Consider the following 16,942-nt stretch of genomic DNA (forward strand, 5'->3'; position numbering starts at 1 on the left):
AATAATTATGTACCTATCTAGTGAAAAAATGCATAATATTTTCAATCTTAATATCATACTTACCTAAGCTTTAAAATGTATAATACATGATTTCTCATAAGTTATTATAACGATTCTTTCTCAGGCAATTTTTGTTATTCTTATTAAGCAGTAAAAAAGAAATATTAACTATTAAAACTTAAAATATTCAACTATTACTTACTTATATTATCGTTTTATTTTATATACACAGTGTCACAATAAAATTTTCATAATACATCAATATATCATCTAATTTTGAGCTATTTATAAATATTTTAAATTTTAGAATTTTTTTTTTTCTATGAGTGAAAATTTAGTACACGAATATTTTCTAAATTGCTCTTATATACATTTTTCAATTATATTAATAATTTAATAGCATTCTCCTCGTAAGTTTTTTTTAAGAAACAAAGACACAAATTTTTTTTTTTTTTATATATTTATGATTAAAGTTTAGTGAAATTGGATATTAAAATGAAAAACCACTAACTTTAGTTATTATGTTGTAAATTATTATTCAATAAATATTAATCGTAGAGTTTCAAAACTGATTGCTATTACAAATATTATTATATACATTGTATACATAACACATATACATATTTTATTTATATATATAATTATCAAAATATTTTAAACTATTTAATATTTTTACTACCGTCTACCATCCCATTCATTCGATACGTATTGACTAAAAAGTTATTCAAGTATGTTTTGGGCTAAAATAATTTTAACCTATGGCATCAATTAGTTATTACTAGCAGAAAATAAATAAGTTATGTAGTAATAGAAATAAAATTAAATCATAAAATATCCTTAGAAGCAAAAGCTACTCACCGTTACCGCTCAATATCGTTTTTCATGTGCAACAGTTTATTATTGAATTTAAATTTATCCATTACAATGACTTATTCCATGGTGATGTACTGATGTATAAGTACACAAAATCTATACTATATAACAGAGCAACTTCTCGGGTTTAAATTTTAAGTTCCACATATATGCTTAAAGTAAAAGAAAATTATACAGTTTAGTTTGTTATTAATTGTACCTTAGAAAAATGTCTCCACAGTTTAATTTTCTTTCTTGTTTTTGAATAACTTGAATATTTTCATACAATATTTTTGTTATTTAAAATATGCAAGTTGCAGTTTACTTAAACTTAATTGTTTATTTGTATACTTTTCATCAGTGTAAACTGTTTGTAAATAAAACAAATATTAGGTTTATAGGTTTTCTTTTGGTTTAATATGTATTTTTATTAATCAGTAAATTTTTAAAGGAGGTGTGTCAGGTGTGAAGGGGGATATGCAATGACAGTATGACACTTACTTATTTTTGTGGTACTAACATTTTTAAATAATCATATAATTTAAAAAAAAAACTTGTTAGGAAAATATTTAACGCAATATAAGGAATATCAAGATTGTAGTAAGTAATTACAAAAATTATAATATAGGTATAACGAAAAGCATTTAAAAATATTACATATTGTATAACATATAATGTTACGATTTAATACAATTACACCGAGAAATTAACAAAACGATTTTCTCGGCGATTAATTTTTAGCAGGATTCAGTCGTCGTCGTTGAGTAACCACCTGCAGACTAACCACATAGACGCGATTTTATAACACAATTAATATCGTACTTTGAATTGCATGGTGGTTATATTCCATCTATATTCTATACGTATTATTACAATTTTCTATCCGTAAACATCGTTATTATTATAATAACTCGCTCAAATTGACTTTCATTGTTATGCGCTACTATTCCTTTCCCAGACCGATCAAGAGAGGAAATCATTCTTGTATATTTTTTTTTCTATTTCGGACGACGACCGCATAAGACTATTACTGTAGTTCGCAACTAATCGCCCAATATTTCCTCGATATATCATATTCTCACACACGTACGCTCACATACACGTATGGAAATTATTATGGTCAAATTCGAGAAATCAATTGACAATTATATATTTAAATAACAAACAACAACATCGAAAAAATAAATCGGAAAAGTATGTAAGCTATTTACAAAAACCGTTTACAAAAATATTATTTAAATATAATATAATTATAGGTATTCTTCAATTAGTGTTTGCGTGTGGATTATTTTTTAAATGTTATAATATCGCAGATTATTGATTTACCAATTAATTTTAGATGAATTAATTATAGTATCTGTATAATAAATTATAGGTAAATAAAATAAATATAACTGTATTTATTTCATTAGTTATATTCACCTTTTATTATTAATAATAAAATTAAAGTACACCGTAGCTAGTGGCTACCTACACATTTTCCTTGATGCATTTTGTTTACCTCACTTAAATTAACATTAACCAACCAATAAATATACTAACACTATATTTTCATCTCTGAAACCGGAACACCGGATACAGGAAACCATACCCTAAATTGTTACGCGTGCATAGGCTTAATATAACGTGATATTTATATTAATATAGATACTAGTAGATTATGCGTAAATCGTAATAATGTAATATACAATTATATTACAATCAAACGAATAATATACTTATGGTATTTTTTTTAAAAAGTTGTAGGTACATCAATCGAAATTTTAGTTAAAAATTACGTAAGTATTTATATAAAAACAATAATCTAATTATTAATAATAATATATATATGCACGTTCAATAACTTTAAAATAAAACTTATACAATGTATCTTATATCGTTCAATTTTTAAACATTAAGTCCATTAGGTATATGTATTTGTTTTTAAATGTATTAGTTTTATTATTATTTTAAACTTATTAATAAGATGTGCAATGTGCACTGCAATATATTTTTTGTTAAAACTTATGACTAATTAGAATAAACAACTCGTAAAGTCGTAACATAATGTAAATATATTGTTTAATATTTAAATATGGTACCAAATACTTATTTATTTAATAAAATGTTTGAAATACATATGCAACACAGTCGTAATCAAATTGATGTATTTTTAAGCATTTATTCTATACGTAAACTATATTTAAGTGAATTTTCAAAAATCAACTTACGTCTCGTGGAAGGATATTCCAAACGGAAATAAGATTGGCGAAAAAGTTATTTATAACACGCACGTTTATTCAAACAGATAATTCACCCAAAATATTTGAAAATTGATTACACAACATAATTTAATGATAAAACATTATTTCAGGAACTGACCGAATACTCATTCCTTCTGAACAGGCTGTGGTGATGCGGACTACTGCAGACAATCTCCGGTACCTACACCGTCACACGCCATATGTACAGCCGAGTGCATTCACATTTAATGATGACCAGTAGCAGTGGTAAAGTTATACGATACATAATAATAATATAATATCGATGCGGAGGGATAGCACGAAAAAAATGAATAATAATAATAACGGTAACAAATGGTGCGTGATGCGATGATGACAGTGCATACAGATATATTATAATATGTATATAAACATATTTAAGTACCTATTGTATGATATAGTCGCAAAACGCACATTTAAAGTATACGATTGTTTTTTTTTATATTTTATGTAAAATCGACACCTTTAAAAATAATTTATAGATGTTGAGACGTTAATACGAATTATATTATAAAAATATACTATACTATGGTATTTTTTGCATACGCTTTTATATCCACTATTATATAATGATAATATTATTTTTTTTTAAATATATATTATTTTACTAACATTAAATTAGACAAATGAATGGTTTAATATATAACAATATATTTAATAAAATTTATAATATTAAAATTATACACATAATTACACGTAGTGTTTACCGTGTCAGTTTGTGTGAATATAAATTTGAATATTTTGTTTTTTATGCATAGCTATATGTGAGACGTAGATATTATTAATTCTTTAGCTTTTAAATTATAGAGACCAAAATTTACGTTTGAAAAAAATATTGAATTTTGTTGATGCCTAGTAGCGGCTTAAGTCTTTACAACTCAAGGAGCAAGTTTCAAAACAACCCACCCACCCACAAACTAAATTTACTAGGACTAATGTAATATTTTTAGATTTTTCTTTAGTTAAATTTTTCATTGACTTTTACAATTTATGATATAGTATAGATACACTTATTTTTTACTTGAATAATCAATTTTCTGTGATAAATTCTGATTAAACCTGTTCAATTTATAACATTTTTCCCATTTTTGGGGCAAGAGCCGTCGCTCCTATAGTATTCTTATATAACAAGACACCCCTATTATGATGTTTTCCAAACAAAAAATTTGTTGTAAGCATTAGACAAACACGATTTGAAAAAGGGATATCTTATTTTATTGCGTTTTAAAGGTAAATGTTTAAAAAATATATGATGTACCTATAGTCTCAAGTATATCTATTAAAGTAAAAATGTTTAAATTATTTTGTGGGCAATGGGAAATAAAAATAAAAATAAGTATTTGTGGAAGAAAGCTAGTTCTATAATAAGAGTATAAAACCATACTTTTTATCTTATATATATTATATTCTTTCCCCCTTTTTTAATAAAAATAAATAAATAATATTATCTATCCAATTTAAGTTTAAAATATTTTTAAACTTTAATTAAAATAACTAATAAGAAACTAAGAATAAACTTTTAAGATATATATTTTATACAGGACAATTCATCAAATAAGTTTACCTCAGTTTATTAAGCAGTTATCAAAATATGATTTTTCTACCACTTAATAAGTTATGTCCCATAAAAATTGTGACTAACGATTTTTGATTTTTTTTTACTACGATAAGTACAACTAACAATAAACCTTGTAATAAATTTTAAAGATATTTTGGAAAAAAAAAATTTTTTATCGGCATTTCAAGAAAAAAATTTAGAAAAATCGAATATTTCAATTATCTATAAATAGCTTAAAAAATTCAAAATATTTTTAAAATATAATCGTAAATAGATAATGCTAATATAAACATTTGTTAAAATTTTCAAATATTTATAATGATTCGTTTTTGAGTTACAGCAAAATAAAAAAATTGATTTAATCGAAAACTGGTTATGTGTAAAAATTTCCGTTTTTCCATTACGCTTGTTTAGTTTTTCCTGACGATTTTGAAAACTAATTTTTTACTTTTGACCCCCAAAGTACAAACTAGATTTACTTTCCTTTTCAAAACGGGGCTGAAGTCAAAAATCAAAGCACTATTTATTACTACTCCAAAATGTGATGATAGACACAAAAATGAAAAAAAAAAAATACAAATCGTTGTAAAATCAATACATTCATCACTCCATTCAAAAAAAAAATTATCCACTAAATTATTAAAAGTGAAAAATAGGTTCTTGTCTCATTTGAAAACCAGAAATATTTATTTTTTTATTTAAGAATTTGAAAAGTAAATTTAAATATTCCAATAATTATAATTTGAATAAATTTATTATTAAATGGCAAAATTCTCATGAATGGGCTAGGCGAATAAACCTATATAAATTATGATTTTAAAACATTAATTTGTGAAATTCCAATTTACATTTATATATAGGGCAATATAGAAATATATTATACAACGTATTAGTATACTGAACATTGTATTTTGGTATCATATTTCAAAATTTCACCTAGATTTTATTAGTATATAAGCATGATTAATTTGCTTTAATTTTATTGTATTGAATTTTATTTAGAAAAGACAAAAATTGAAACTATAAAGTAAATAACACAGTAAGTATCGATAGTATATTCAATATTGTAATTCAATTCGTTATAATATCATATCATCCGAAAACAACAGGTACATGTATGTACTATATGTCTATATAAGTAATATAGCAGGATATATATCAATGTAAAATGAAACGGCGGATTGCGCCTCATTATTGCTTTATTGCATTTGGAAGTTTTCATCACATTGCTATGCTAAGCAGACATTTTTCAAGTAAACTTATTTGTACTTAAATATATATATAAAATAATATATTTGGTATATGTACTTTTCCCTAAACAATTATTATGTTATTCAACTTACCTAAACATATTATTATTATTACGTAGCTATGAGTCTATGACACTATATAAATATACATAATATTTCCAACCATTGTACTGAAATAGGCCTCGCCTATAAACGTGGGTCTAAGACCTAAGTAAACAGTTGTTAAATTATTTGTACACGTTCGTTCTACAATTCAGGGCAGAAGACTTCAAGTTGATGAACAATGTTAAAGAAATGGGTGTGGAAACACCATAAATGCGCATCATAAACTACAGTTAGTAATTTAGTATACTCGAATACTCTAAGTACATATGTCTTTTTAATTTACGAATCATAGCTAAAAGTATGTAAATAAAATATAAAAATTCAAAGACTGCAGTTTTCAACAATAAATGATTTAAATATTATTATCACTTTAAGCTTAATATTCGATGCATTAAAATATTTTATTGATTAATAGTGCAATTTTAAAAGCACTTAGAAATAATTAATAAATATAACTGTAAAATTAAATTATACCACTTGAACTAATTATTATAATCATATAACAACCGTAAGTCATTACAATAAAATTGTAAATCATTAAAAACATTTAAATACATATAATTAATATTTATTATAATAAATATGTATCTACAATAAATATTTAGTAAATCTTGACAAAACCGTCATTGGAATTACATATGTACAATACTACAATCTACTATGCATCCCATACGGCCATACATAATACATATTATATTATTTTATATAATATTATGTATAAGAAAGTTGATATAGTATTTATTTCCTTATAGGTTTAAGATGTATGAAATTAAACAATATAAATATCGCATTCAAAATTCACTTTTGTATACATATGTAGTCTATGTAACGTCAAATTGATTAGCAATAGATACTAGTGTTAATTAAATTATAAACATTTACATTTTCAAATTAAATGGTACTGAAACTAATTTATTATTATTTATTACCAACTTGTAGACGAATTTATTTAAACAATTTTTATTTATTAAAAATTAAATAATATTCGGTTTTAAGTTTTATTTTTCAATTTGCCTGTATGTATTTATTTATGTTACACAACAACCCCAAAATGTGTTCTACTTAATATGTAATATACTATATCAATGATACTATTATTATTGTTTTGACCTTGCAAATATACTAGATATTCTTACTTGTTCTATAAGTTTATCACGAATATTCAACGAAATTACAGTAGGTATATATAATAACATGTAATGTATAATACACGTAACTATTAATTTTACTGGAGAATTGAAATAATAAGATGTGTCAGATTAAAAGTTTAATGTTTATATTTATAAGAACCCTCAGAATCAAAAATCAAAATTGATGACCGCATGCATGCGGCAACAATAACGATCGTGCTCGGGACATTCACCTTTCACTTTTCATTATCAAAATCGTGGTAGAAATAACTGCAATTTCAACATTAACATTCCCTTCACTGCGGGAAAAAACAAAACTATATGCCGTAATTTAACAGCATTGTCACGTGTGAAAGTCAAAAATAGTGTTATTTCAAAATATTTTTCACCACGATTTGTATATCAAATTATCAATAAAAAATATTATTTATGTTTATCTATGTTATAAATTATAGACAATAAAAATATATTAATTTCATCTATATCTAATTTACAACTTGTAAATTTATCATAATGTATAATATCATCTATCAATAATAAGGAGTAACAAAAATATTATAAATTCTAATGTTATAGGTGTTTAATACATTTTTAACAATGATAATATTATGGTACTTATAACTTACATAATTTCTAAATAATAAATTCCTTTAAATATTTCTTAAAAAGTATTTTCCAGCAGTTAAATTTACTAAATGTATAATTCCTAGAAAAGATCATTACCATATTTTTAATTTCTCTGTGCAGTGTAGTTTAAAGTTTAAATATTAAATATTAAATAAATAAGAATAAACATGAATTATTTTAACTGGTTGCTTAATAAAAGTTAATATTATAACGTACTATTAAAATACTATTAAAATTAACAAATTTGTTTTCAGTTTTTTACCAAACATCAAAAATTGAAACATTATTTAATTATTTAAGAAAAATATTGATGATAATATCACGATACAATAATATTTAAAAACTAAATGTAACCATATTATGTATTTATTATAATATTATAAAAATCTGTTATCAACATTTAACACTTCTTTATTAGTTATAATCTAATTATTATTTTAGTATTTTACCATTTTACGAGTATAACACGTGAAATCACTAAAAACTTTAAATTTTTAAGCGGTAACGTATATTTTCGATTTCATAATTAAAATTAAAAATAAATAAACTTATTTATTAAAATAAAATATAAAAATAATGAATAATAATACATAAACAATAAATATTGGATATAAGTACTCAATTTTTAAAGAATGAATACCATTCATTAATTACCTATCATACATTTAAAGGTTATTAAAGAATTAAATATATTTAAAACAAATTCCATACTGATAGATTCTCTAAACATTAAACATAACTTAGTTACTTTTCAGTTCGCATTCTAATTAAAAGTTAAAAAATAAATTTATAAACTGAATATATAATTTGATTCAATAATTTTAATATTTATTATTGTAAATAAATATTTTACTGTAACATGATTTGCAAGTTTTAATTATTTAAATTAATCCAATATCGTGTGTACTTGCGTTTATCACACGAATAAAAATGATGACTTTTTGACTTAGATAAATTGTTTTTAAACCTAGAGTTGGATGTTCAAAATCCAACAAAAGACAATCATGGATATTATATTTCTAAGTTATTTTTATTTTTTTTACTTATTTTACAATTTAACAGTCTCCCTGATATTTTAACACTTCTATATTTTCTGATTTTTACCTCCTAGATGGACATTGTATGTACTGATTGATTTAATGCGCATTACCACGTTTACTATACAAATTGGTATACATTCTGTAATAAATCGAGTATAATACAGGAATTAATATATATAATATGTGTGTGTGTGTTTTATGTTTAATTTAATTATTGAAACTACAAAAAGCCGATTTTCTTGTTTAAATTAATTCAACCAACATTATTTCACTGATAAAGTTTTCAAGTTATACTATTTAAATTCGATATTTCATCTTCGTGCATGTTTTTGAACAATTTGATAAATATTTTTTGTAATGTTAACTTTTCAAGTAGGTATTTAATTATTATTGTTTTTATGATATTTTTATTAATAGGTTTCAAAATGAAAGAAAAAATAAAATTTAATACAATTAAGTATATAACTTATCATTTTTAGGTTTTATAGTTACATATTATGTAAATCAATTAAAGTTATATTCTTTAGTTTAATGTTAAATGTTAATTTAATTTTATAATTACTAAAATAATTATACTACCTACTTACTTTAGTTTTATTTTTTTGTATTTTGTACACAATAAGTATAATTTATACATAGGTGTAACGGCTTTAAAATAATATAGCTATCATAAAATCTTTCTGTTATAGATGTTAACAATAATTTAGTCTTAAATTGAGTCACTAAGACTATATAATATATTTCTTCAATAAAATAAGATCATTATGAATTTACATTCTTCTTCATGTTTTATGTGCTTACATAATAAATTAGGTAGTTATCAACACATGATTAATTATCATTTATCATGATAAGTGATAACACTGATAACCATAAAAACATAAATATTAATTTAACGCCGATTTTCATTCATATTTTTATTATACCTTGATAAATCAAAACCTAAATTACATAGTTCATAGTTACTATTTAATACTTATGAACTAATTGTATAAATATTAATTTCTGTTTTAATTGAATTCTCATCGAAAACAATAAAAATTGCATAATATGGTATACATATCTGGAGATACTCGGTATTGACGGTATTATATAATTAATAAATATTTATATACACTATCCTCCGTAAAATTTTAAATTATCATTTAAAAACATCAATTATAAAATGTTTTAGAATATGCAATCAATGCAGTGTAAAATAAGTGTATCTAACACTAGGTATATAGCTGTGAAGGGCAAAGAAAAATAAGAATAAATAAACATGTTATAGTTGAATACTTTTTCAAAATAAATTTCAAGATTGTAAAAAGCTTTTAGTTATTTTGCTTATCTGAGAAAATATTATGTTGACGTTTGAATTAAAAAAAAAAATTGATTTGAAAAATATATGATAGTATAAAAATATGTATGACACTAAAATTCACAATTAAATTTAAATTTGGGGTATTATGATAATACACAAAATAATATAGTAACTATATTACTATAAAATATTATATTGAATTTAGTTCATGGTTCTCCTTGAAAATAACATAATAATTTCACTATTATTAAAATATAATGTTTTAATATTAACGTTTCTCCACAAAATTTAAGAATTTCCACACTCATTCCGCATATAACTTTATGCTGTTTTGTTATTTAAATTATCAAATTTACAACTTACAATCAACTATTATAAATAATTATCTATTTATATGTTTTAAATAAAAAAAAATTGTTTAGGTTTAAAAAAAAATCTTTAGATAATTTTTGAAAATTACTAATTGATAATACATTGTAAAATATTGAATCTTTTATGAAAAAATTATCATTTTTAAGGGACAATTTTTTTCTCAAATTTACATCATATTTAAAATATATTTTTTGTATTGGTACGTATAATATTAATATAAGTAGTATGCTAATTTTGTTTCTGAATTTCCGGTTAAATATTACGATGTACAGAATAAACATATTTTACCCTGAAAAAATTAATATATTATAGGAACTAATAACTATCACAAAACTTGTCTAACTGGGTCTTTACGGTTGGCCCCGCGAAGGTTACTGATACCCGGATACCCGGAACGAAACGGTAACACCAAACCTTCACGATGATACAAGATGCTAACTTTGTTTGTAAACCGTAATTTAATATTTTTATATTTGTGCTTCATGCGTATTACACATGCCACACGGTAAAAACAGAAACACATTTTATCTAGGGACTTTTTATTTTGTCAAATATCACGAAAGAAACTTTTTAGTCATTAGAAATCTTAATATATAATATATCACAGTGATGCCCAACCTTTTTTATTCAGTGTGCCACTTTGGTAAAAAATCATCTCTGAACGGGCCACCAAATATAAAAGTACAAAGATCAGTATATCAATATATGAAAAAAAACTGATTTTTAAATTTGTGACAGGCCACATATGGCCCGCGGGTTGGGCACCACTGAATTATATCATAAAGTAGTTATAATATATTAATATGCAATAGGTACCTGGCACGTACATAATATTAAGCTTATAATTTTATAAGACATAATATACACTATATTTTTAATACATTTATGTTTTAATATAAATTATTATATATCGAATATATGAGAGATACATGTCTTATTACAAACACCATAATATAATATTATAGAATACCGTACAAAATAAGAAAATAGTACTTATAAAATAATACGAAGACAAATAAAACATTAAAAACTATTTTTAAAATAAATTATTGTTTTTGATATTCTTAAATAATTATCTTTATTATAATATTTAAAGTTTAGACCATCTTTATTATTATATTATTTGTCTAATTTCGTAGTGTAACAAATTTATTTATAAAGCTATCAATTATCATTATATAAGTACCTTTATAAGTTATATATTAAATAAATTCTCAGACTATTTTATGTGATATATATATATATACATATTATATATTATGAATAAATTATTTTAACACTTATTAAATTAACAATTTATAGATTCTATGTGAGTATTGAAAAACTGCAATTTAAACTAATTATTAATGATTCCAATCCTATAATTTTATTTTTAAGATATATCGACACCGCATCACATAATTTTAAAACTATATTATTATAATAAGCAGAAAAATTACTCATCAACAACAAAAGTCTTAACTAATAATTAAAAGTTATAATTTATAAAGTTGAAATAATTTTGCTTAATCATGCAATTTAAAAAAAAAATGATTTAGTAACTATAAGTTTAATAACAAATGGTCCTAATTTGTATTTGTACCTATTTGGCTTATCGTTAACAAGTTAGGTAACATTAATAACGCAACACTGCAGCCTTGTATAGTAGGGGATAATATCATCAAAACTTATCTCTTATTTTCGCGTAAAATAAACATATCATATCGCATTATTTTATTATACTTGAAAACGTTAAAACTACATAGGACACGCAACTACACCTAATATATTTACAAAAAAATATAACAATATTATTTAAATAGGTACACCTTACATCTATTTATTACTTTCTTATTAATTTATTGAAATAAGATCGTCGCAACACATCTGCCCATTTAAAAATTTAAATATTCATCAATAAAAATATAAAATATTATATAATGATTTAAATATCTTATAATTATAAGATCTAATATAAACTAAAGAGGACGCGATAGCCGTATACGCTGTTTCGGTATTAAAAACGTACAACAAACAATTCGTTCATCTGAATACACTGAAATCATTATTCATTGTATGTAAATAATTAGATTTAATAATATTTAAGTGAGATTATTTATTACCAAACTTCGAGATAATAAAATGTGTTTAAACATTGTTTTTTTATTTAAAATTTTAAGCGAGTTATAATCGTTTTAAATTATAATATTTTACATAAGTGCTCCTAATTAACTTAAAAATTAAAATATCCTAAAAACCTATATAAAAACGAATATAATATTCTTACCTTTAAATTTGATAATAGGTAAACTCTAGTATTAAAACTAACAACACAACATATGTTCTACTTAACCTACATTTTCTAAGTTGTATATTTTTAACAGAAATTAGCTTAATATATGCGTTACTATTGTATTTGAATTAAAGTATAAATAAACAATTATTTAGAATTAAAGTCATATATTTTATTGATGTAACATTATAAAATAAAAAATTAATTTTGTGTAATTTTAAGTAGCCCCCAATCATATTGAATCGTATCCTCATTAATTATATTTAGGTAATTAGGTCATAGATTTTATATATTTCAGTTTAAATAATATGAACGAGTATATATTTAAATAAAATAGAAATTAACAAATAAAAGTGATTTTATTACTGTGAATCATACAACATCAAAATAAATATACACCAAATGTTTAATTTGCTATATACCTATACATTTCCTAAACTTATATGTATATACATTTTTGAGAATTCTAAATGTTTTATTTTGTTAAAAATATAGTCCATAGAAATAAAAATATTAAATAGCTTAATAATTTATTATAGATAATAAATATATATATATTAATTTAAAAATACGTTCTCCACTTTACTCAAAATATTTTATTGTTACAATCTATGCGTTGCAATAATATATTTATAAATAATTAAAAATATAATTGAGTAAGACACTTTATGAAGAAAAAAAGATATTTCTCACGAAATAAGTAATCCTCCCAATGAAAGAACATTAAACCACTTAAAATCAAAAACAAAATTCACCATTTTGCTAATAATGAAATCAAGTATTATCGAAATAAAAGACATGAAAACGATACATGAATCAATCCATTATACTAGTATACTACGTTATTTATTAAAGGTATGTATTCTAAAAAATATAAATTATTAAGTTAAAGTTAGTATATATTTTAAGATCAATTGAAAATTTGAGGAATTAATTCGTATTCATTCCATACAAATGATAAATATTTGAAACTTGATAATTGATTTATCTTAAGTTTGTAAGTATGCATTATTATTTTAATTTTGAGAAATAAAATAGTATAATTCATGTTACCTAATGAATAAAAAGTACTTTAAGCAAGGTAATTAGATGTACGGAGGTATTAAATGTCATAAATTATATACCTAATTCATTGAATATATTTTATAGGTTCTAGTTTAATCAGTTTAGAGACCTCAAATAGTAAAATACCACTACACCGAAGACGCGTCAAATCGTGTTTATAACAGACGAGACGTGGGAAAAATGTTTAACATTAAATCTAACTGTACTTTTTAAGAACTATGAAGGTATATCAAAATATATTATACGCGTATACAAACCGCGTTCTAAGGTGTTTTCAATTTTACACATTATATAATTAATATACCAACTATTATAATTATGTACAGCGTGCAATGCATGTACATTGTACAGTGTACACGTGACACGCGGACATAGCAAAGCCAATGAATTGCATTGAAATGGACAACTGCAAGCCTGTAACAGTGCAGAGGAACCCAAAGTTTACAATCGGAAAATGCCGTCTACATAAAGGTACAATATAATATTATGTAAGTAGAGAGGAAAAAAGGCATATTATATCTATCCTAACGAAATAAACTTTTAACTTTTAAGAAACTTATCGCGCCCGCTAATAACTACAGACTCCGTTGAAACTTGTTATATGTTGATTCGTTGCCTCGTATATTATTATACGCTCTCACTAGAAATTGATAATGAGAGGCAAAAATATCTGTGATTATTTACGTGATAATTACATTGATGAAACATATAAGTTTAATCCGAAAATATTAGCATCGTCTTCAATATTATCGAACGAACAATAACAGAAGTAATAAGTAAAACGTTTCATTCAACATTTAATTCAAAAAATCAAAATTCACTAAAGCCCATTCTATTATATTTTTGTTCATGTGACAACAATTTAAAAAAAATACAAACTAACTCAAATGTAATAATAAGAGGACGAATCATATTTAAAATTAGCAAAACCAAAATTATGAAATTAAGAATATATATAATAATTTTTGACAATTATTTAAAAAAAAAAATGGATCACAATTATTTGAATTATTAGGTAAACTGATATAAAGTCTCTATATATTAAAAAATTACAATAAAATAATAACCCCCACAGTATTAATTATTGTACGTTGTTATAATTATTGAATATTTTATTGTTTTTTTTCTACCATTTTTTATGTACACGGGATTGATAATCATTGGAACCAACATAAACAAATGTCCGGCGAAATCGACAAAACACTAGGAAAAGAACAGTCAGTTTCGTAATTACTCATCAACTTAGATTAGTATCTAGTAGCCCAGGTAGGTATTTCAAAAGTTTATTCTCTAACATGAACTTTAATAGAGAAATAAGGTATAAGTATATGCACAATTTATATCATTAATCATTTTTTTTTAAACAATACGTTGTATGATAAAAAAAATGTCTGAACTTTTTTTTTTGTATTCTTAGTTTTCCGTTATTTAACACGTCATGTAAATTGTAAATAAATCTTAAAAAATATCGAAAAATTTAAATAAACCAATTTCAAAGTTTCCATCTTAAAATATAATTTAAAATATTTAGTTAATTATATTTTTTCTATAAAGACGAGTGGTAGACGAACACAGCTGAATAAATATAATTTTATAGATTTATACGTACAATATTATTGTTATTATTTGGACAATTTGTACGCGTGGGGGACTCGGAAGTTATTGGTTAGAGTCCAATTCGCGACAAGTTACAACAATAATAATAATTATGTTTAATATTGAAACCAACGACCGTGTTCACTTATAGTCATTTATACATATTTAATGTTTGCTATTACAGCTAATAATCCATAGACATGTTTTCATGTTTATAAGGTCTGATAGGCTATTAATTTAAATTAATTCAAAACCAAATTTCAATTTTTCTTTTTGAGGTGGCTGGTGAGAGGGTGATTTCATAAGATGGTCCCTGAAATTCTACTCTTAGTTAGATCTAAAAAATTAGTTCCAGATATTCCTCGTAACTAGATACATTTTTATATGTGTCGTAAATCTTGATTAAATTGAGTGCCCACTGTCCAATGTACCTACTATATATAGTATATACGCTATATCAGTGACGTAACTAGGATTTTAAAATGACGGAAACAAATCCAAAATACTAAAATAGCATGGTCAACAATTAACAATAACAGTTAATTTTTATATTAAGTTGATACAGCCGATAGGGGAGTCCATGGCCCCCGTGGATACGCCACTGCGCTATATATATCATACATCAATCCCTATTTTTGTGCAAGTATTTTATGAAAATGCTTAGTATACGTGTAGCTACCTATATGATATAAATTCATTCAAATTCCGCAAAAAGTAGATATTTAAAAACTTCTTTTCCATAGGGCTATTACAAACATATAATTTTGACTTGAGATACAACATATGCTTGCATTTTATATTGAAAATTAAGTTTAAAAAAAGCACTCACCTGTTGATCCTGCCGTATACCGTGTACGCGATGACGGCGACAACGGCGATCGCTACACCGGCGCTGGACGCGAACATGCATACGGACACCATGGCGTATTCGATCGCGGCGGTGATCAACATGACGGCGGAGGTGGTGACGATGATCGTTCGTAGGATTATAGTAATTATTATATTTACGTCGCGCGGTCGTAAAGCCGTTGTTTTGAAGTACCTATATAAAGAAGTAGATTGGTACAATAGCCGGTATAATATGATATAAGAGGTAGAACGTTAAGTCACGAACGGCGGTGGCGGCGGCGACACTCGAGATAACCGACAATTTTGATGATAAATAATATCAACCTAGGTAGACATATATAGTAATGTGCATACTGACAAGTATAGGTTGCTGTCACTAACACAATATTATCGAAATTTTAATTGTTATTTTTATTCTTTAACGGCACATACGAAACCCGATCACAATTTATGTAGGTATAGATAATAAGCTTTATTAATAATATATTTCATATATGACGCATGAACTGTAATTGTGCATAGAATTAAAAATATTCGATCGAAAGTCCGAACACGATTTACGCGAACTGTACTGTATTTTAGATTATTCTTACATTTTGTTTTGAATAATTTATTATTTATTATTATTATTTTTTTTTTTTAGAAGCGCTCGCCACTTGTTT

At 24.0% G+C, this 16,942-nt stretch overlaps 1 protein-coding gene across 3 annotated transcripts in view; it reads right to left on the minus strand.

Moving 5' to 3' along the window:
* LOC132920232 (uncharacterized) overlaps positions 1–16,942 on the minus strand; it is a 50,752-nt gene extending 33,810 nt beyond the window's left edge. Inside the window, exons 1-2 of one of the 3 annotated variants that reach the window (XM_060982462.1) lie at positions 16,546–16,942; positions 16,261–16,473 (exon numbers count right to left, since the gene is read on the minus strand). In XM_060982462.1, coding sequence (XP_060838445.1) covers positions 16,261–16,382 — 122 coding nt within the window. In that variant the 5' untranslated portion in view covers positions 16,383–16,473; positions 16,546–16,942. Of the gene's footprint in view, positions 1–3,062; positions 3,273–16,260 lie in introns of those variants that run through there. The other 2 variants (XM_060982461.1, XM_060982464.1) reach the window with 2 other exon arrangements.

The sequence above is a fragment of the Rhopalosiphum padi genome, chromosome 2, assembly GCF_020882245.1.
Source record: "Rhopalosiphum padi isolate XX-2018 chromosome 2, ASM2088224v1, whole genome shotgun sequence".
Taxonomy (NCBI): domain Eukaryota; kingdom Metazoa; phylum Arthropoda; class Insecta; order Hemiptera; family Aphididae; genus Rhopalosiphum; species Rhopalosiphum padi.